Raw genomic sequence first — 24,096 nt, 5'->3', positions numbered from 1 at the left:
AAAAATTGAATCATATTTAAATGACAATTAGTTTTTTTTAGGGTAGAGACTGAACTTGGAATTTTTTTAATTACCAGCAGTCGCACCGTATCGATATGTGCCTAAATTTGTATACATTTCAGAACACTAATCAGTCGGTATATTGATTGGTTTTTAAGAACTCTTTACTTATTTACAAAAATTCCAAGATCAATAGATTAAAAAAAAAAATTTTTCAATGTTACTCAATGTTTCTTAGTGAAATTCCACATTCATCGACGTCTTTGATCTGTATATATATACTCACTAACGTCACAGGAAGAACTTTTACCTTAACTCCGTCCATCTCTTTTTTCTCGTTAAAAAAAATGTATTTCCGCAACTGAAAATACCTAGCTTCTGCCGTGAAAAGCTCGAAAAACTCATGAAATGAATGGAAAAGTTTTATCTTTGGTATTCAAAATGTCGGAAAAATAAAATTCAGTGCTGCAGAGTAGCAGCGGAGAAGTCTTCGGGATACTTTTCTCCGCGTGAATTCTGATGCGCGCACGAAATATTGATGCACGTATCTTTCACACGTACGTACCAACACACACGCACACCTGCTAGTGCATGCATGTTTAAGTATGTGTGCACGTGTGTGGGTATAGCTGTATGAACACGTATGTATACGTATGTATGCTTGACACGTAGTGGATATACTAAAACTCTCGTTGAAGTAAAGTAACACAGGAGTTGTTATCAGACTTTCGGGAGGTTTGGATCCACAAAAAGGAATGATGAGTCGAGGGGATTTTTGGTGGGTTGGTGACCAAAAAAAGTGCATGTGAAATTAAGTAATAATATTACACCATACATCAACAAAAGTATATATGTCTGACAATACGCAATACACATGCACGTGCGATTGCAAAACTGGAAAATGATTACGCAATTTGGCTTGGGAGGCCATACTTTCTCTTGACTAAAAATTCCAACTCTTGTCCCCTTGGGCATCCTAATCCCAGCTACGTGACCGCCTCTCGTCTACCACCAGAGTTAGCCCAGAGGTGATAAGCAAGAGAACGTGTGGTTGTTGGTATAACGTGCTCTAGTGCATATGTTTGCATATGCAGGTTGTGGGAAAGGTGCAAACTGCTATTGAGCGCATGGTACGACGCAGAGAAGGTATATATAGAAAGTGGTTTTAGCGTGCGAGAGAGATAGTGATGAAAGAAGAGAGAGGGCGAGCCTAGGGGGGATGGAAGCATAGCATCAGCTGTTGGGCTCTCTTCTCTCCTTCTAACTTTCGACTAATAAGCCACGGAAACGCGTATTAATCATACCACATGTACTATATACGTGTATGTGTGTACGAGTACAGAAGCCCAAAAGAAAATACATTTGTACGAATTAGGGGACGAGAAGGCTACTCGACACTTAGTTTTTCTTTGTTTTCTTCTCTTCTTCATTTTCTATTTGATCCGACTTGTTCATTCAATCATGATGATTGGCTGTCCTCTCTTTCTCTATCTCCCTCTGTATATGGTGTGAAAAATTGTATTACAGAAGCCAACAATTTTAGTAGTCAAGAATAACAGTACAGACAAATCTTGTAGGTTTCAGGAGATCATAATTTTTTGCTACAGAGAACTATACTTTTTGTAACGAGTTTATTTTTCTCTGGTGGTAAATGGCTTAGTCTCCTTTTAAATATAACTATTTACTTGGAGGAAAATTGGAGGAAACGGAGAGTGATTTTGTCTTTACTTTTGTTATTCTCAAATTTTCTGTGCATACCCAGAAGCTTGTTGATAACCTCGTTAGGTTTGCATGAGATTTTCGTCTTTTTTTTACTCATGTTCTTTACTTTTCAAGCCAAGGAATGAGTTATCAGCACTGGTTTTGCTACTGCTGCTGCTGATGTTAAGCTTTCTTTTTTCCTTGGTAACGTAAAATGAGAGTTGAGGTAAAAAAGTTGTTTTTTTTTTTTTTTAAGTCAGGGAGTAAGGCCACTTTACAAATTTTTCTTTTACTTTCCATCAATATATTTGCATCTCCTGTAAAACTTAGGATCAGTGTTTGTATGACCATTATCTAGTAATTAATAATGAACGACTGAAGAAGGTTCAATCAGCTTTTTCGATAAAATATAATCCTGAAAAAAGAAGTCTCATAAAGTTGAAAAAATTATTTTTTCTTCCTTTTTTTATGATTATTGAAAAAAAGTTATGAAATCATTAAGATTTTTAAGAATGAGAATTAAAAAAAAAATTATTGATTGTAACATTGCAAGAAGTTGAAGTTTATTATAGTTCTCTGCTGTTATATTATAGTCAGCTGATTGAGTTATAATATTACACTATTTTCACAGAAGACAGAAAACAGATAGCTGTCAAAGTTAATTCGGTAACTTCAAAAGTTTCACTCAAAAAAGAATCATGACTTATTAATGAACTTACGATGCATTGGATGCAGAGTACAGAAACAATTTATTTACACGCTGTATGCATTAATATAAGCTTAACCAGTGTACATTAGTTCATTTTTATCTTTCTACTTTACCACATGAAATTATTACTCCCTATGTTAGTGTACATAGGTATATGTATCTTCGTAATGATTCAGAACACCTGTCAGCAGAATCTCACTAATGTCTTTCTCGTGACGAAAAATATTCGGTATACCTACAGGAGTTAAATAAAAGAGTTCTTTCCGTGCGTGTATGAACGTATCTGTATCCATGCGTATCTTACTTTCCTTCTAGGTGCATATCATTCCACTTGAATGCTGTACATTTTTTTCACAAACGCCCATCCTTCTTACATATTTATCTATATCGTTCCCTGACCACTCTTTATATTAATTGATGGTAAAAAAACGTTTACGAGATATAAGATCCTACAATTGTTCAATTCTTATCGACAAATCACAAATTTTGACATTAGATGCGTTTCAGAAAATACATGTTCGTAGTGATCACTACAAATTTCCATGAAACTGCCATGATTTTTTAAAGAATGATCTGAAAAAACAAGAAAACTAACAGGGTAATAATCACTGTAAACACAATTACCGTAAGAGTATGTAAATAACATATGCAGCACAAATGAAGAATGATCGATATTTTTACCAGCAAAAGTTATTTTAGGTCCAGACAGATCTCCAGATAGGTAAAAAAAGTGAGCCATCGCAGTTCCAGTCTTTTGTTCTCTCTTTCTCCCCCATAAATTACAATAATTCAATTAGAAAGAAAAATTCCAGGGAATTCTTGGAGTGACAAGAAGTGCGGCCTCGCTGTATATTAAATCTTCCTTCTCTCCCATCCTTCATATCTGGGTTTACCTACCTATACCTCCAAAACTCTCCTTTTCCAATAATCTTTTTCACCCCAGCTCCATATTCTGCCTCTAAGCAAAAATGGGCGAGAAATTTTCGAGCTTTCTCTCTATCCCTGATGTATTATCATTCGCACAAACTCTGTCAAATTCATACGTATATAGTACGTACGAAGAGAAGAGACGGAGCTTTCCGATGACCTACTTGAAAATTGTTTTCTACCTCCTTTTCTCTCCTTTCCTCGAGTGCTCTTCAGTTCCACGTTATACGTAACTTTGTGAGTATAGCTTTGTATGCATTTGAAAGACGTGATGCCAGCTATTAAATACTCCTTAGCTTACGCATTGGGCTGCTAGACAGAGAAATTTCGGTTCGTACACTTCATTCGTGGAACCCGACATTTCACAAAAATAAATTGTCTTAATCTTTCAATAATCGAGTGGGTTAGAATACTGGGGTATTTTCTTAAAATTATAGGTGCTTGAAGTATCTGATGTTTGTTAGGGTGAAAATTTGTAACTTAGCTTACCTTTATTAGTTCTGGATGATTTTCAGAAATTCAAAAATTATACTTTTGAACATTATACACCAAAACATGGCTACAGTCACTACGCCATTTATGAGCCTTTGTCACAAGTTAGCTAAGAAACCGTTTAACTCCACTACTTTACATTTTATTAAATATTCCATCTTACCTAAATATTTTCTTGTCTATTATGCAGGTTTCTCTAGGTATTATTTTTCGTTTCCACATCATACAATAATGACTTGATCTCTGTTTTTTTAATACCATCTGAACTGACAGTATTAAATTTTTTGTTTATTTTTTTCTGTATCTACCAGCATTTCCAGCTCTTGATTTAATACCCCCATATCTGTGCTTCAGTCCGATTCCCACTTTTTTATTTGTATGTGCATCTCTAACTACTTGTCTTTACCCCATAGCATGCATTTTAAGCATGAACCTTTACGTAAGTTTCTTAATTTCTTACATCGATATTTCGAAGAACTTCTGATTGCAGTTTAGTATACCTGAATACTTCAAACCACACATAAGTATATCAACTGATCCATGCATAAAATGAACAATTGTAGTGTTACTACAACATGCATTGTTACATTTTTTGACTCAGCTGCTTTTATATCTAGTATTCATTATGAAATTAATGCTCTGAAAATAATAGTTTCTTCTTTGGGATGCAGCTCAGAAGTGTTTTATAGCATTAAAACTATTTTAAATGTAAAATTAGGATTACAAAAATAAACGAAATTTTTGTGAAGTCTCGACGTTAATTAATGTAGTTCAATAATTTTTGCTTAAATTCAATTGCTACAGAAGTAACGATAAAAAAATCCAATGATTTTATAATATATACTGTCTGCTTATTTCTGGCTTTTAAGAAATACTTTGTGTAATCTATTTATTGTTAACTAAATCCATTATAATTCATTAAAATTCATATACAAATGACATTTTTTGTGAAAAAAAAAAAAAATATATATATATATATATTTCATGCACTCACTGCTAGTGGTATGAATTAATCTGTTATTGATTTTTTCGCATTGAAATATACGTCCAAATGTTTCCAAAATAAATACATTAAATGAATCCGTTTCAACAATTCATTCGTTTATAAAGTGTATTGACAAATAAATCTTTATCCGTAAATTAAAAGGGTTTAATATCTTTGAAATAAACAAGGCTATATTTTGTGTCAGCCATCGAATCAAAAAATAAATAAAAATAGAATTTATGCTGAACTTAATGTAATTTGATGTAACGGAAAACAAGTACAATTCATAACAAAACATAAAATTGACCGTTGTTTAAAAATACTCTGACCATTTTTACAAGTTACTATCCAAATATACCATACTTAATGAGTTTTGTTTTAGCGGAAATGACATATCTTATACTCTTCAGTAAACTGCACCAGTCGTTGAGCTTATACTAAATAATAATTTAAAAAAATCAAAAGTTGCCGTAACATAAGAGTCCTGCTTCTCATTTAATCGAGCGTTAAAAAACAACAAAGCCTTAAAGTCCAAGGCTGTATTTTTTTTTTACATTCCAGAATGAGGTAAGATGTCCTATACTTTAATTTAAATTCATGACTGACTGCTCACGATTGCTTATGGTTATAGTTTGATAAATCTCTAACAATTGTAACTCACTCAACTGGATATTAGGCTCAAATCCTGCAGTTGTGTATCCTAACTCGTGTCATCGATACCTACAGCTTTAATTTAGTGACACTAGATATGTGCTCATTCTATTTAAGGAAGCTCGTATACATATGAATTCATAAAAAACCACGAGTCCCAGTACGAACTCAATGGCACAGTAAAAAAAAATCAGATTTCTAAAAATGTCACATATTCCAACGGCAGCAATCGATGAAAACCGTTCAATCGCAGGTAAAAGGCAAGTGCGCGATAGCATGATGCCTAAACGATTGCGTACCAAATAGGACCTTTGATTTCTAGTTTCCTCTCTAAAATGCAAAAAGAAAAAAAAACCCAATACCAATCCTCAAACGTTCGTGACTGGTATAATTATAAAAAACTCAGAGCCACAACTTTTTCAGCCATCCTTTACAGATTAATAGCGAGGGTACGCATTGCAAGGTAAAAACTCTCACGGGCAGTATGTCAACGTTGCGTACTTTTGCGCTAGCAGGTGTGTGTAGTCAGCAACATAGCCTACTGCGGTGATGACCCCAATCCTTCTGTCTCGCTCTCTCTCTCGTTTTTGCGCTTCGACAATAAATAACGTGTGACCTACACTGGGCTGATTTGTTTTTGTGTCAGTTCCACTGTCCTTTCTTAAACAAGGATTTGGCAAGCAAAAAACAAATACAACGACACTTTAACAATTATTGGACACACATTACAGTAAAAAAGTGTCAATTTGGTAAGCTTTGACGTTTTGTAAAAATATCTTAGAGCTTCAACAACTTTTGGATGGTTGGGTTGCTTTTTCTTTCGCTTCTCTACTTCGAATGTACTGATTCTTTTACAGGCATTTGATTTATCATTCTCTGGTGTTTAGAAACACACAAATTTGATCACGAGATCGAAATAGTCTCCTAGAGTAGGGTTACAACCATCATTATTTTCGTTGCCTCCATCTCAGTTATTATTCAAGAAAACAAAAAGGGCTCTAATGTTTTAATCTCTCATTTGTCTGACCATTATTGGAGAGTATCTACTATTAATTTTCATTGGAAGTTTTTTTTATCTCTTTTTTGTCTGTCACTGGTCAATTTAATCTTTCCTGAATTTCAATAAGCTGAACTCGTAAACAACGTCTTGCATATAATTATTATTTCAATATTCCAAGGGCGTCACGTGTATGTGGAAGATATGTACATGGCATATTGGGCTATGAAACGAAATCTCAGAATCTTTTTTTTAATTATCATCCTCATTACTAACAATGAACTTGCCATATACATGATACTGGTAGGACTACGAAAGAGCAGGGCTCTTTTTTCAATCGGACTAATTTCCAGTCACAAACAATCCAACTGTATAAAAACATTAAAGAAGAAAAGCAGCAAAAGTTGGTTGGAGACAAAGAACGAGAAAAAGGGAGTAGTATCCTCGAAAGACAGCGTTGGCCTATTATTCATTCATGAAGATTGTACCTCCTGCTAAAAAAAGGGAGGAAAAGGAAGAACACGACGATTGAAAAACTTCACGTACAAGAATTTATCTTTTCGTCGAGTGATCTGGGATCTGCAATGGGTAGAGGTACATATAATAGTACGTTGCAAAGAGTATACAAGTGAATCAACCATGATTAAAAAATTCACTATTTATTTAAATAAGAGGTCATGTTTGTATTGAAATACTTTTCTTTTTTTTTTTTTATATCACAGAAATGTTGTAGGGTATGAAAAAAATGAGTTAATATTTTTCAAGCGTCATTTTTGGCAAGCAATTTTGTCCTTCATACATATAATACGCATATTGCCTTTCGCCTCTAGTACAGGTATATCTCCGCTTGTATCCATATTTATGGGATGATATTTATTTAATCTTGCCGAAATCATTTTAAAATTGATGTTGCACCCCGACAGAGAACGAGCGCCACTCTGATCGTACGCGCTGCTAGTATTTGCAATTACTTTGATTTATGGCTTTTGTTTTGTACATGTGGTGGTTGTGACAATGAAAAAAAGCCAGGAGGGGAAGAGAGTGACACTTACCTTTTATTTAGTAATACGAGGCTTTATCTCTTTCTACTAATTATTTTGAACTGTAAAAAATATAAATCGTATTGTAAAATCAATAAAAAAATTTTAATGCGGTTTTACCATATTTTCAACCAATAAAAATACTTATGTCACATTTTTGTGCAACAATCGAAACTAAAAAAATAAAAAAATTTGTAAAATACCTCTGCAAACTATCTATTGTACCCATTTCGAGGAAATTTCGACTAAATTTTTTTTTTTTGCTAAATTGATAGTCAGCAATATGGTGAAAATTTGGAAAAATAAGCCAAAATTGCTAGGAAAAAGAACAACACAACCTATAGGTACCACTTGCATGATTAGCGAACAAAAAATTTTTACGCAGACGACATTAACGTTAGTATGCGATAAAGCGCATTAGGGCGAAAAATCATACAGCTGTTCGTGACCACAGTGATCATAAGCGTCATACATCACCCACGAGGGGGGTCTCATAATTAAGTCCAAGGCTCCCACCCACTCTTTCCTCGTCTTACCTTTCCCTTTCGTATATATAAAGGTATTTTCTTTTTTTCCTCCCACATTTTTTTTATGTGTACCACGTCGTCTTTGAAACCGGCAAATTGCACTAGCCGGTATCACGCCATTTTAGCGCTTGCATGCCCACGTCGTGAACATATACACAGCATTTGATTGATGAACGCAGTTTTTGCGATCCTTATGACATATTTATGTAATTCCCTACCCTCTACGGCCCTTTTTCCTTTATTTTTGCATCCTAATAAATTTCCCGCTTTTTATTTTTGCCATTTCTCTATATTGTTTCTCTCCCTCTCTTTCTCAATTAATTTTTTTCTTCCTTTAGCCTTATATCCTTACTTTTTTTGCACCTTTGGATGCTTCTGCAAAAAAATTTGTTTCTTTCTTTTACTTACATTATCCCTGTCTCATTTACTCTGTGTTTTCATCAGCACTTTTTCAAGTTTTTTCGTAATTCAAGATGTATTTTTTATAAATAAAAATGTTTATCTTTGTCGTGACTTTTATTATGTTTTTTTTTTTTTTTTTGTTTCTATATCAATGCATTTCTCTACTCTTAATTACTATGTTACGTTTATCCCTTTTTTCCCACCCTTACTACATATCTCTATTTAAGCTAATTTTATTTCATTTTTTATTTTAATGTTTTTTTCATTACTGTCTCTTTAAATTAGTGTCCTTATTTTGTACCTTAATTTCTGGTTAGTTCTCTTTTTTTTTGCTATTAAGTATGTTTACATGTTAATCCTTTTTTTTTTTTCATTTGTCTATTTGAAGGTTTTAAGTATTTCCATTCAATCGATTTTCAACCAACTAAAATGTAGTTAATATTTTTTTCAACCAATTTCATGCTACTTTTGCCATACATTTAAGAATTATTTTAATATTGCATTCATAAGCTTTTTAATGACACACCTGAGGTGAGCTTTCAAACTTTTTGGGCCTAGGATTTACTGAACTAGCCCTGCCGAAAGGTATAACTTATCGAAAAAAAATAAAATTAAATTAAATAAAAAGAATGGAGTTAAACGAATAACGTTCGCGCATTTTTATGCGTCACGCGTGGAATGGGCATAGCATGTTTTTGCCGACGGAGCATTTCAAGAATGAATGACGTCAACGTTTTAGAAAACCCGCGCACAACTTACGAGGTATGCATATATTAGTACATGTATATGTACTTGCATTCAAGAAGAAAGACGATAAGTCCAAGAATCCCAGTATTAAATTCTTTGACAATATATCACTAATGTCGTTTCAATTTTTTTTCCAAAATAGATATTTAACATCATGGAGCCTCGTTAACTAAATATATAGTAATGCACAATTTTCAGAGTCCAAGGTACGAACTTAATAAATTACCCTGCCAAACCAATTAATTAGAGCACGCGCGTGTATGAGTGGAGTCTCAGCGTTTCACCACCACTTCCATCACGTCATCGGAATCCTAATCCATCAGGTAAAATACAAACGAACCAAAACCCACCACAGAGGTGCACCACACATACGTATGTATCACTCTTGTATGATTCGCGCGTATCAAATGATACGCATACATACATTGGAACAAATCCACATTCAACACCCCCAAGGAGATTCAGCGCAGAACTAGCTACGTGGGTGGACGTATTAAAACGCATGCCTGGCAGCGTAGGTGAGGGTCGTATGCCAGGAAGAGCCGTCGTAAAGCTCGTGCATGCTAGGATTGACGATAGGCAGCAGTCGAGATAGTGGTCATCATGGCACAGATGAGAAATGTTTCAACCTACACATGCCTGTCATTCATCACATTATTTCCGATATTTTTTTTTCTACATGCGTGCAAGCGTGCGTTTAAGTACGAATCTTCGAGAAAGTTAGCATTGCAGAATGAGAAGGAAATTAATGAAGGAGAAAAACTAAGGACAAGGAGGTGTGTGACACGAGGAACTAGCAACTAGCAGGGAGGACTAGCATTAGCTCGTTGTGTGCTGTGTGGGTAGTTGCATGATGCGATGGAGAAGAATGATTAACGATGGTGAGAAAAAAAGGTAGCACGAGAATTTAGATCACTAGCTTTAGTGACAGTATACTTATGGGTAGTACTGACTTTGGAGTGTATGTTCTAGACTTGTATTTTTCTCCAAATGGCTGTATGTGATTCCTCATTTTATTTCATTACAGTGGCTCGTGAAGACTTTGAACCGACTTATTTTCTTCGTACAACATTGAGATAGGAAAAGATAGCGAGTAGTATCAGAAAGAAAGACGGATGCTCACTCACGGGGTGGCACCAGTGGTGGTGGAAAAGGGGTAAGCGCACACTTTTCCCCAATCGGCTCAGTGCCAGTGTATTTGACATTTAAGAATGACCACGTGCATGTACCACAGAGAGAAATAAGGGGGGGGGAGAAGGGAGAATCAACTGCCAGCTAGCCAGAGCTTGTAAAAAATCGCGATTGACCTCCTCCCACCCTCCACACCATTACTCGCTACAGTGCGTTGGGCCACGTCGGGTCGGCACACGCGAGTAGCGGCGCATGCGACGACCGGAAATTCGTATCAGTCGGACTACCTACTGCTGCTCAGCGTAAAAAGGGGGAGGGAAAGAATGGGCAGCGGAGCGTTAGATCCGGTAGGCCAACCGTGTGGTACAACAACGGCGTTGGGGCGAAATGCCGAGCAATAGATATGGAGATGGAGATAGACCGACACGCGCGACCGAAAGGCTATGTGCTGCTGCTGCTGCTGCTGCTGCTGCTGCTGTTGTTGTTGTTGCCATTGACGAGGGGGTGGGGGCGGTAGGATAGGGGGTTGGTTTGGGTCAAAAGGTGATGTTTAGAAGAGATATGCCGACCGTAAATGCCGCCCGCGGGCTCGTAAAACGCCCTGTATGAGCCACTACTGTTATGATTGTCATTGCGGCTTTGGTCTTCCACTACTACTGCGTTTATACGACTGCCTTTCCTTATACTTTCCTTATTTTGTCTCGTCCTTCTCTTCTTCCTTCTCGATTCCCAAAAATAAATTTAATAATTAATTTAATTATAATGATAATAAAAACAAAGTTTTAAAATAAATACAGCTACTCATTTTTTTTATTAACACGATTGGCTAAGTGTTACAGATTTAAATAAATCTTGTCTGTCAACTCTTATCTATGAACAATAGATGAACAAGAATGATGGAATATTTTGTGAGATAAGCCAAAAATAGAAAACTGTCTTTTACAATTTTCACCCACAAATTATGTTGTGTTGGCTATACACTATATATTTTTTTTTAAGTTAGTTAGAGAAAACTTAACGAAAGCTAAGGTTTAACAGAAGATGTGCACGTGTTCATGAAAAAATTCTTGCATGAGAAAATCCTTTCAATCTTCCGGCTCGCGTTCAAGTGCGTCCAACTGATGCTCGCCTAAGTAACCTCGCAAGCTATGATCAACTTGCTTTGCTGGTAAGTTTTTTTTTTTTTTTGTATAAAGATAAAATTGAGATCACATCCAGTAATTTTCCATCATTTTCAGATACGTCAATCAAGCCATTTCAAGCTGAAGAAAACAGCAAGAGGAAGAAAAGGGGATTGGTTAAAAGATTGCGGCTGGAACGGAATCAGTGAATCTGGAAGGAATTACGGCTTAGCGAGCCAAAAAAGCTCGGCTCGTACATTTCAAAGGCAAACTAATGAGCCGTTATGGAAGCTTTTGTGCCCACGTTCGAAGAATGAGCTTGGCTTGGCGGTTCTGGCTTCCAGAGAGGAGAAAAAAAAAGTTTGAGCTCAGTTGAACCTTAGTATGAAATTCCGGTAGTGAACAATTGAATTAGCGATCGCGCAGTTTCTTCAGTAGCTATAGAGGCTGTGCAGGATAAGTAGAGTAAGGAAATTATTTCATACGTATTATAATTGTGCATGTACAGAAGATGAAAGAGAGTGGTATTTTTCTGCATTGTTTATACGAATTATTATTAAAAAAAACTATTTTAAGTAGAGGTTTTACAGAGTCTTTTTAGCATTATCGTAGTTACTATGCAAAAAACGCCAAAAATTGTAGTTTTGCCGTTTTTTGGACCTATTCCACCACTCAAAAATCTTTCAATATTTACGGTAATAGAAAAAAATTTGTTTTGTAAAATAGTATTGTTTTTGTTATTCCATTAAAACAATTTTTCAAAAAGTTTGGGAGTCTCTGGAAATTTGTATTTGGTGCGTAAAATTTAAAAAAAATATCTGTAAATTTATTGTTTTTTTTTTTTTATTTTTTCAGATTTTTTTGCTTACTAAGCCGAAGAAACGAAAAAAAACCTGAAATTTGAGTGATAAAACTAACTGGGCGTGATCTAGAGACCTGAAATTAGGCATAAGAACTAAGAACATCTTTTTATACTATCTTTTGATCCACATAGTCTGAAGGACACATCGTTTGGGGCACTTTCACCCCCCCCTACACGGCTAGATCCTTTCGTGTAACTATTTTAAAATGTCAATTTTTTTATAAACTTCAGTCTCTGTTGAAATATAGTTTTAAGCATTTTCTAATTAACTTATGAAAGGGCTTACTAATTTTTCCAAATCAATAATTGTAACATGTTTATGTTATTCATTTTGAAAGTATGGAATTATTTATATGCACTGTTGTTGTATACATTTTCAAACTGTAAGATAAGGGAAAATGTTACAGAAAACAGTTTAAGATAAAAGAAAAAAAATTTTTGATAAATTTAGACAGTGCTAGTCTTAAAAATACTACATAGCATCTTGTTGGGATGAAATAAAATAATTTAGCCCTAATAGGGTGTACACACACTCATAGACATTAGCGGGGCTATGTGCAACTTAAGGTTAATTCCTTAGGCCAATCGGTGAGCACTTCAGAGAGTGCAATGACATCTCTTGTTCTTCTTGTCTCTTCGTCACAAATTATATTTCACGATATGAAGCCACTGTTGAGTTACTCCGATGCCATGATAAAATGATAAACAGTCGAGTGTGTCCTGGTCTCTTGTAGAGGGAGAGAGAGAGGAAGGAGAGGGTGATTCAGCTTGAGAGAACTAATTGATTAATTGAACTCAGCATTGCACACCACGAGGGTGATTTCTAGCTTTTCGTCAACTCCTATGTGACTGTAAATAATAGTCAGTAAAGAGGCGGTGAGGAGGAGGATTCTTTCGATACGCTTTTGATAAATGATCTCTGATGGTATAATGTGTCAAATAGCCATTTATCCTCCTGATAATGTATAACTGTGTGTATGTACGTATGAGTGGGTAAACAGACGGACAAATGGACGCTTGTGAGCTTTCACTAATAACGGGATTCGTCTTTCTCCCTTCCTCTGTAAGTACACATTAGTCCTGACTATATTTAACTTTGCTCCTGGTATAACATAGATACTTGAGCGTATATTTGAGACAAGTGATTTACAAAAAGACGCTTCTCCTCGTAGCCCTAGTTAAATGTTTTTAGAAAAAGTAACTATTTCATCGACTAATGATTTTACTTTTTTTTTTTGTATATATCTTTGGTTTTACTTTCCTCCGATAGCCTAATTCTGATTTGTCTTTCTTTACTCGAAGAAAGACTTTTCTATTGTTTGTGCACGAGTACTCTCTCTCTCTCTCTCTCTCTCTCTCTCTCTGCCCTTCTATTTTTCTTGCTCAGTGTTCGGAGTTTTTGCGAGAAAATAGGATTAAATGATCCCGGATCTTCAGGGATATTTAGGTCAGGAAGGCTAAGGACAAATGGTCTACTTGTGTTTCTAGAATGATTTTTCACGCCGACCAGAGGTAGATGAGTATAATTTAGATGATAAAAGTTTTAGGATGATACCGATGGTTAGTAAAAATGAGAATTCATATCAAACAGTTCATTGTCACTTGTAAAATTTAATTACTATCCTGAGCTTTCAGGAAATTTAATCAAATGAAAAATTGTACGGATATAGCAACGTTTTAATGTTGCATTGCTTCAACGTTTTAATGTTGCATTGCTTCTGTATTTTATCTACTTTTTGGCCTCTTCTACAAGCCAGTTTTAAATTTAAAGAGACCATCCTATTGTTTGTTTCACAATTTTGACTGGAAGTATAATTCCCACCTCCAGACCTTTCATGAAATAAACAGTGCAAACGTAAAATTGTGGGAGTTGACAAGGTTATTTTTAGAAATACAATATTTCTTTCTCTTCTTTCTCCCACTTTTTTTTATTTCCTTTTAAATTAGGGCTGTTTTTTGGTATGAAAATAACTTTTTCCTTTTTCATTTTTAGCTACCGTTATTGCTGCGTTTCTGTACCGTTTGTTATTATTCAGTCATTATAAACGTTTTTTGTTTCCGCATGAAAAAAACTGTTAATAATTTTTGGTTTGCTTTTTTTTGTGAAAAAAACTTTTTAGAAATCCATGATTTGTACCCAGCAACAGCACCCTTATCTTCTTTAAGACTCAGTAAAAATTAAACAAAAGAAGTAGCTGCGTGTTTTATGAATATCCATTCCTCAGACTTTTAGTTTTGGATTTTTCAATGAAAAAAAACCTTCTCTGTACACAGTTACTCCCCCAATTAAAAATTTCTGCTCGAAATAGCGCAAACAAAATAATTCCCCCCCCCCCCCCCCAAAAAAAAGAAGTACAGAATCAAATCCCCTACAGACCGCCAGAACGTATGGGTGTAAAAAAAAAAAATTTGACTCAAGTCCTCTGTATGTGTACGTGTGCTCTCGAAACTGCTACATGCGACACTATCTGCTAGCTGCCATACATCCGATCGATCTCTCTTCACTAGCAGCAGCGTCATCGCGAGAATTCGGCTCAATGCTGATTCGGGTCACTACAGCGACAAAAGCCGAAGTAGCGGCTGCTACAATGTTTTTTTTTTTTTCACTATCATTTCGAGATACTAGTCTATTTAGCTCTGCACTGCTGCAGTGTTACTCTGTATGTGTATGATGTTGCTGCATTGGTGCGGTAAAAAACAATCTCAGATTAATTGTGAATCAATCATCTGCACAATCATGGGGACATTTTATTTAACACGAATTCGAAATCATCAGGACACAGTTGGAATATTCAAGTAAGGAAGCAATTTCTCAGGGGTGCAAGCCAAGTGAGTATAGCCTCATAATTGTAAGCCTCTATTACCAAGCCCCTAAGCTACAAAAGTCTCAGCCTTAACTATGATGCTGGCGTAACTATTTAGGCCTGTAGAAGCACCCTTATTTTAAAGCCTCTGTATACTTAGTGTGGCTTCCTTCCTTTAGTATTATTATAGTCACTATCATTACAACTATTTTTCCTTTTTTTGATTATTATCAGTATTATTATTATTATCTTTATTTTTCTTGTTATTTTATCGTGTCGTGAAAATTACACGTTGAGATGATAGTAGATGATAGCTGAGAAGGTGCGATAACGATGCTGATCGGATAAACTACGAGAAACGATAATTCTGCATGGGAGTGGAACGTGTTCAGCTCCGCCCTCCTCGTTCCACAGTAGACTGGACTCTTTCCTTCTTCCCAAGTGTCCGACTGTCAATGGATCGATCGCTTGATGAGACAGGAGGAGGTGGTACCGATTGCCGTTGAAGATAGTGCGGGAATGATCGATATTTCTTCTTTATCACGCCAACCTCCGTCCTTTCTGTCGTCGTTGGCTTTGTTATAGTTAACCTGAAATTCTTCTTTTCTTTCTTCTCTTTCTTTGCCATTTTTATAAGACTACAGCTGCCCACAGGGTACGAAATCTACGACCCCTTGAATGTGGTCGTCGTACGAAAGTTTGAGGCTTGGCGTGTATGTGTGCGCGCATGCCCCAGAACAAGCAAACGGACTTGTGCCTGGTGTGCGAAATATTTGTTGACTAATAGCTGCTGCTATTAAAAATCCCATTAGCAACGGCAATAGTACACTGATAGCCTACTTAATGAACCGTTTTGATAATTGTTTGGAAAAACGGTGAACTCTTTTAGTTACTTGCTAACATACGCATTTTTTGTCTCTTTGTAAGAAAAGTAGGAGGCATTAGAACGCCACACTTTTATTTTATCGATTTTTTTTCACACCTGAACACAGAAGGAAATTTATTTTGTATTCCTGTATATATCCACGCAGGTATACAACATGTTGCGAGAGTACACTAAATATAAGGTATATCAGTGTACAAACAAACTGTAAGTATACCAAGTCACTATAAAAATCTATAATGTATAGTATACCATGTTCTCAACCCTCTGGCCTCGTTCTTTTCCTCTTCTTTGTTTCATACATATAATACGTACACACTTGGGGTTCAGTCAACCCCCTTTTCTCTAAACCGATGCTTTGAAGCTCTTCAGTCACTTTTTGTTCCAAAGCAAACCAGAATCATAAAATTCATACAAAACCTATAACTCCTAGGAATGTAAATATTACAATGCTGTTTATTCTCGATCTTTTTTTATGTTATGCAACTAAAATATGTCATACGAAAATAAGCATTTTTAGTGCTCTTAGATCTATGAAACTCATGATTCAACGTCTGTTGATTTTGTAAAAAAATGAAGGTAGGAAAAGGGAGGAGATGAACATGTGCATTCTTGTTTCAAACGCCGGATTACGTCTTTGGAACTTGAGTTTCAACTGTACATGATGTGTGAACAAGTACTTACAGGCAAAGTGTAAACTTGTCAATTCTATTCCCAATTCATAGCACATTGATATAAATTTGCGTGGTGGTGACGCTTCAGTAATAGAATTTCATTCAATGGCATCAGTAACAGTAGACTGGAGAATGCATTTGTTGAGGGATAATAAAATCAGGAAAATTGTTTGAATTAAAAATATAACTTATTTAATTCGTGTCTGCCGAAAATTAATAAAACCCGTTAGCTGATATTGATCAAATCGCTTAAATTTCACGTAACCCAACACCCCGATGTATTGTTATAATATTACGCGTGGACGTATTTAAACACTATAGTTAAATTTCTCTTTCAATATTTAAGAAAAATTAAAGTAGGAACCTTTAAAAGATGACGATTAACATTTTAATGATTTATAAATTGAACTTTGGATATATTTTCGACTACATTGAACAAAACCGTGAGTCTCGTTAAGGTTTCTCTTTACATTTTGCATAAGTTAGGTAGTAAATGTGACAGGATCGTAATCGTTCCATTTTGACATTTTACGTATGTATAGACATAATTTTTCTTTGATATTTTTTATTAGTTGTAGCTAGTTTATAACGTGTATGGGTGACTATTTAAAAATATGAGTATTATATGTGGTTATGAAAAAAAGAGCTTTCCTAGAATTTGCTATCTACTGCAACCTATTATTTTCTACGTTTTAGACTTATGAAGCGTCCAAACAACTAAGGAAGATATCTTTTCTCCCCAGGCATCTTGAGCTGCTGCACCAGCAAAAGTTAGTAGTGCAGTCTCACAGCAGTTTAGTAGTGGCTCTAGCAGGCAACTTTGGTAAAGCCTTAGCTGCAACCCTTACTTCTTTTCTCTTTTCTCTTTCTTTTGTATTTTTAGTGCTTCCTTACGCTCTTCTTTATTTTTTTGCCAAAGTCTCTCATTTTATTTATATTTGTATCTGCATTTATCTCTGATGACACTTTCTATGTTTTTGTACTCTAAAAATTAAAGTTCTTCAATTTTTCGTCTCACAATTTCCTCTCATCTCTGATTAACTGAATTAGCTTCTTTTTTCTCTCTCACCACACGTCTTATCATTTTCGACTCAAGATCTTTCTTGCACACCATAAACTGATCTAATTGCTTCTAAACTTCCTTAAACCTACAAAAAAAACGTATGCATGCTCGAAACATAAAGTTATTTACTTTGTAACCCTAAATCTTTGCCGTGTACGGCTACTCCAAATCCCATAGACAGCTGCAAAAAAACTTTCTCTTCAATAATAAATCTCTTAATCTTTCAACTGTACTGCTCTGCTCTCGACTCTATTTACGAAAAGCTTCACCTCAGCGAGAACTTATCGACTTCCCCTCGTCGAGAAATCCCCGGCCGATAAACCACCCGAGCGCACCGATTCTCCCTTTTAATTTCACCAGCTCCTCTCTGGGTACTCTTGCGTTTTTCCCCAACTATAAGTATTTCACTCTCTACTCTTGTGTACACATTCTCTTGAATCCACGTATTCTTTAATCTCCTGAGCTATCAGTCAAGTTCTTTATCTCTCGACTGCACACATCCACAAGTTTTTCGGTCTGACCCTCTCATTCCCCCTCAAATTTGATGCGTCTCTTAAATCATCTGTTATTTGTGAACTTGTGTGTATTAAACTGGATGAGACGAAAAATACACCTCTTTTACATAAAAATTTGAGAAAGCTTTTACTGAACAATTGGCAGAAATTTAGTCCAACTTTAATTTGTTGTTTTTGTACACATTTTTTACATTTGTTGGCTAATTTTTTAATTTTAAGTTAATGATAAATAATGTTGATAACACATATGTTATTTCACCTTTTTTTACCACAAACGAGAAGAGAATTTAATACTATTAATAATGTTTAATACAATTAATGTTTTCAAATTGTAGTGTTACGCACTGGAAATATCTAGAATTATGATACACTACGCATTAATTTACAAGTTAAATCCTATAGACAGCAAACTAAGATGCTCAAAGAAAGTAATAAAATATATGATAAGGACAAAAACCAACAAATATTTACAAAGACTGATAATCATGAGTGAGTGGAATTGCTGTCACAGATATGAGCTACATCATTTCCATTATTTCTTGAATCGATATTTCCTATGCATAAGTAAACTTATATTTTGAGATGTTTTTAACATTCTTTTATTTTGAAACATTTTTACACTAAAGTTTGTTTGTCTTATCCATTACACAAAGTACTAATAACATTCCTACACTATTTCTATTACATACATTTCTATTAAATCAAATTAATTCTCAGCGCACGCTAAAATATTGTATAAATTGTATAATTAAATTAAAAATCCATGCAACAGCAGTAACAGCATGGAGTCCATACTACACGTACGTGAAACAAACTTTAGCACATACCAGCAGGTATGTGGTTAATGCATCTAAAATTAGACTCCGCAGGGTTACTGCTGCGTTTTACTATACTGATGGAATAGTAGTGATGGGGAAAACACACAAAAGTGATGAAACAGAGTAAACAAATTAAATTTGACGTTACAGCGTGGCAAAAGTGCCTGTGGTCAAGGTGGAAATGGTGGTAATGCAACATAAACATCAGAACAATTACAGCAGTAGCAGCAGCACCAACATCTCTGATCCTCACCTTGTGCACCATTTGGATAAACTTATTTTCATTTTTTAAGCTTTATTTAATTTTTCAAGTATTTGGTTCAGAGATAAGAGGATTAAAAAAATAATTGAAATACTTGAACATATTATAGAGAGGGCGAATAAAAATATAATGAACATTTTAGTGTGAAAACTGTCACTGAATCGATAATACTCTATATTCATCAATAGCAACAAACTAAAATTTGTAGTACGGTCAATAGAGCGTAGAGAGAAATAACTAGGTAAGCCTACTCTCTATTTTTCTACAATCATAATATACAGTCAGCAACAAAATGTGGATTAGTTGGATCAATCGATCGGCTTCGCATCGAAGCAATTTTGTGTGTATATGATATTTACTCTACGAATAAATACTACTGCATACTTGTTGACTCAAAAAAAATCAATATTTTTGTATACTAGTATACCGGAACGAGTGTGTGTGTGTGTGATAATCAAAAGTGATGACACGAAATACATGAGCAGCAGCAGCAGCAGTAGTAAATTCACCATTCCTATTCATGAGCTGTACACTCCTCGTAATCTTACTAAATTATTTGTCTCAAAAATTTTTGTTCAAAAAATTGTTTCTCAAAAAAAACATATTTGTTCGTGCTCAGGTAGAGTGCAGTCTGGCGCTTATTATAATAATGTTGATTAAAACAATAAGAATAAAAATAATAATCATTATTGTTACTATTATTGCTATTATTGTTTTTATTACTATTTTTGTTATTGTTATATTAATGATAACGATTTTCTCTTTCTCTCCACACCCTCTATTCCTCCCACACGCGTGCACCACCACCGTCGAACTCATCGGCGTCAAAGCCGTGCTTTGTTTGCGCTGCCACTCGAGAATTCATAACGCAGGAACGAAAGAAGGCGACGGCGAAAAGAAGACGAAGAAAAAAGCGAGAAAAAGGACGCGTGAATGTGTGGGTATTGAGAACGCGTGCGCAAAGACTCGCTGGAAATAGTAATAAAAAAAGTCGAGAGGCGCCTGTGACGAGCCTCGCATACGTTGCGCGCCAAGAGGTGTATAGAGACACAAGAGGAAAGGCGATGAAAGAGAACGAAAAAGACCAAAAAAAGGACAAGTTCGATAGACGTCAGGAGGAGAGACGAGTGTATTGTGTGCAAGAGGCACTCGTTTAATATATCAATGTGTCTAGGTGTTTCATACATCGGAATGCATCGAGGGGGTTTGCCTCCTCAAAATTTCTATGTGGCCTAATAACTCAAAACTCCAAGGGCCTTCACTTTGTTCATACGCGTAGATCTATAATCCCGGAATAAAATAGTTCAGTAGGATATGTGCGAAGCTATGGGTATGGACGGCCGTCTCTTTACAACTATATATCAATGAATTTTTTTAAATCATGCGTCTGAGATTATTCGAGACTCGTGAAAAACTAGTAATACAGGTGAGGTAGTAGGACATATAATGTGCCTATATTCCTACAAAATAATTTTTGTCGATAATTGTGTACCTCCATTTGACTTCAAGTGTTTATTTGAATTTTATGAATAAAAACGCAATAAGGCATTTTTGTGAAGCAGCAGTGACTGAAAACCAATCCTATATACGAAGTCTTGAGAAATATTTGATATTTTTCATCATCAAATAATGTCTTTAACTAAACAAAACTTAGAATAGCACACTACCTAGTAGAAAAATCAGCGTTTAGTCAGACATTGAAACTCACGTCTCGATAAAAGACGTTGAGGTCCTGAATGTTATTTGTACCATCTAAATCGTGTAATTCGCAAATACAAATAATTTTTGACTGCTAGAAATTTGATCAACAGCGCTCAGCACTAAAGTTAAAGCACATATTCCCCACAATTGACTAGTATCTATAAAGAAATAAAGAACTAAACGCATAATTCTTTCTTCATAAAACTTTTTTCCACACTTTTTTGTATAGCCTGTTTAGTATTTGCATTAACATGCCTTAACATCTACTGGATAATGAGTCTATTATCAATATAATTTATTTACATTAACATACCAATCCAAGTTCCACAAGAGCATGTGTTAAAGTAAGAATGACGCTGTCACATAAAATTTTAATGTTCGAAAAAAAAAAAAAAATTTAATACCTGTTTTTTATTTCTTTATAAGCATTCATCGATTACTCGGAATGTATACTTAAGATTTAATGCTGAGTGCTGTTAATCCAATTTTTAGTAGTAAAAGATTATTTTTATTTATGGATTATAGAATTTAGATCATAGAAATAATATTAAGGACCACAACATCTTCTATCGAGTCTATGAGCTTTTATGCCTGACTATACACTGACTTTACTACTTGGCACTATGGCTTTCTAAGTTTCAGCCAATTATGGAACTATATTTAATTAATAAAAATAGTAAATAATCTTACATTCCAATAAGGCTTCTTCGTTAAAATAGTTACGTAGAGATTGAAAAATTTCCTACCACTTGTTTAAGAATAGAGTTTTTGCAAATAACTGTAGCCAGTTGATTGCATTTGACATTATATTTTGCCATCCCGTAGTAGATCATGTTTCAAACAGGTAAAGTAGTGGCTTTAAAAGAAGAGTATATTCAATTAAATACTTTGCACTTCGTCAAGGATCGATGAACTAAATACAGAGGAACTGAAAGGTTAAAGGAGAACTGTACTGCTGCTGAAAAAATTGGAGGCAGCAATTCATCAAGTTAGTAGATTTCTTAATTAAATTACGGCAGGTACTAACTCACTAGTTAAAAATCTAACGGAGGAAAGAGAGGCGATAAATTTGCATGTAATTTATTTCTACGTGTTACCACCTTCTCAGTAAGAGGCTCTAACTCTCCCCTCAATTTTTGTCTTACAGATTTTCGTTTGTAAAGTAAATAGGAAATGTTCATGGACTGACTATGATGCATGGTTTATACTTTACAAATTTTGGCCTACACTGTGTGACTTTTTACGTAGTTGTACATTTATTGTCGATCGTATTTAATGATACAATGATCCAGAATTCATAAAAAAATAACAAAACTAACATTTCACTTTGAGATCAAGTTCATGAAATGCTCTTTGTTGTGTCAATTTTAACTCACAATTAAAGTGTAATATTTGAAAGATAAGTTCTCATTGTTAATAGGACTTTTTGAGTCATGTCTTAAAAAATATTTTTAAAAATAACCAAAGCTCTCTGATATGGTTGGAAAAATTTTTGGTTATTGATTTTAGTCTAGTTTGAAATACTAACTATCACAGAAATAGCTGAATTTCGAAGTTTGCCAAAATCCAGGCAAGGGGGTTTTTAAATCACTCAATGAATAAATGTTTCAGAGAATTAATACATTATTTTTCTAATGATAAAATTTTGTAATAATATTTATAAAAAAATATTATTTTTCTACGCTTACTACTCATACACATGCATGCAGCGCTTTTAGCGTAAACGGAATGAAAAAGTCCAGTAGAAATCGAGTAGAAAGTAAATTCCGGCCGGCAAATGTTTGACTTTGTCAAGTGAAGGAAAAAAAGAAGTAAAAATGACCGAGTCCGCGTGAAGCAAGAAGAGCAAAAGAGAAAACTAGTGAATCGCTACACGTATCCCACCTCCATTCTGTATGGAACTACCGCACTGCGGAGTTTGCCTCTCTCTCTTTTTTCGAGAAAAGAAGGAGCCGCTGCATGGATCGAACTTAGCAGAAAACGCCGTGAAATTAATCCATTGGAATTTCTTTTGACGCGACGATTGCTACGTCTCATAATGGACAAAAAATCTTTTCACCAACTATCTAATTATTCTATTTTACTTGACTTTTGGCTTTCAGCTATTGCAAAAACAATATATGTGGTTCTAGTTTCAACAGTCGATTCCAGAAGATAACAAAAGTTGTTAAACCAAGCAATAGAGATATTTTTTACATTTAAGTATCCATGGTTTTATTCAAAACCAGTTTACTACTAATAGTATTATGCATTTCATTACTAACTGTAAGAACTTTTAGTTATCCATGTAAATTTTTGTACGCGTAGTAAAAGCAAACTAACGAAAACCGAGGAGTCTTCAAATTGATTTGTTAATGAAATAACACCCGTCGTCCCGAGCTGCTTTAATAGTTTTGAAAAACCTGCCCACCTGGCACTACCTACCCTATATTCGTTCGCCATCATTATTCACATCCACACTTTTCCATTAATCACTGTCATCACACCGGCTGTACATAATCTGGCTTAATTAAGCCTCCTCGACTACCTAATAGACTAGTCGGAAAGGAAGAGAAGGAGGCCGATAGTGGCCACGAAGCACACAATGAATTTGTCAATAGCCGGTGGAGTATGTGTCTACCAAACAGACGCAAGATTGTATAATAGATACATGTCAAACCTCATCATTTAAAGGTACTTGATCTAGCAGTTGACCCGTAAACTATACATATCAAATCAACTACCATGTACCTTCTCCTTGGTGGGCCCCTCGAGCAAACGCCGTTGTGTAAATAAACACATGCTAAATTACTCATCGATGACATCGAAATCTTTGTGAATTGCCTTCGAGGTGTGTATTTTTGATGAGTAGCAGAAATAAATGATAGGATATTTGTTTCTTACACATTAAATAATGAAGGATACTTCCAAACTCTTAAATATATGTACGTACAATAATCCAATCTGAAGATGCTTGCACAAAATAATAAAACTTATTTAAAATGAAAACCAAAACTGTTACGACATTGAATATCAGGTAACTGAATTGACGATCGATTCGTTTTTTAAGTGACGTAACCTTTAATAAAATTCTCATGATATTTT

General features: G+C 35.0%; 1 protein-coding gene across 1 annotated transcript in view; it reads left to right on the top strand.

Annotated features, from left to right (window-relative positions):
• The window catches only part of LOC106638266 (uncharacterized), a 42,493-nt gene extending 23,152 nt beyond the window's left edge, over nt 1-19,341 (top strand). The window contains exons 6-7 of the mRNA XM_089592132.1: nt 19,004-19,064; nt 19,200-19,341. Coding sequence (XP_089448258.1) covers nt 19,004-19,064; nt 19,200-19,341 — 203 coding nt within the window. The remainder of the gene's footprint in view (nt 1-19,003; nt 19,065-19,199) is intronic.
• The last annotated feature ends 4,755 nt before the right edge of the window (nt 19,342-24,096 follow it).

The sequence above is a fragment of the Copidosoma floridanum genome, unplaced genomic scaffold (genome assembly GCF_036245765.1).
Source record: "Copidosoma floridanum isolate Cflo_tuat_1 unplaced genomic scaffold, Cflo_Japanese_pri ptg000014l, whole genome shotgun sequence".
NCBI lineage: Eukaryota > Metazoa > Arthropoda > Insecta > Hymenoptera > Encyrtidae > Copidosoma > Copidosoma floridanum.
Note: the sequence above shows the minus strand (reverse complement) of the source record. Positions and strands in the feature narration are given on the sequence as shown.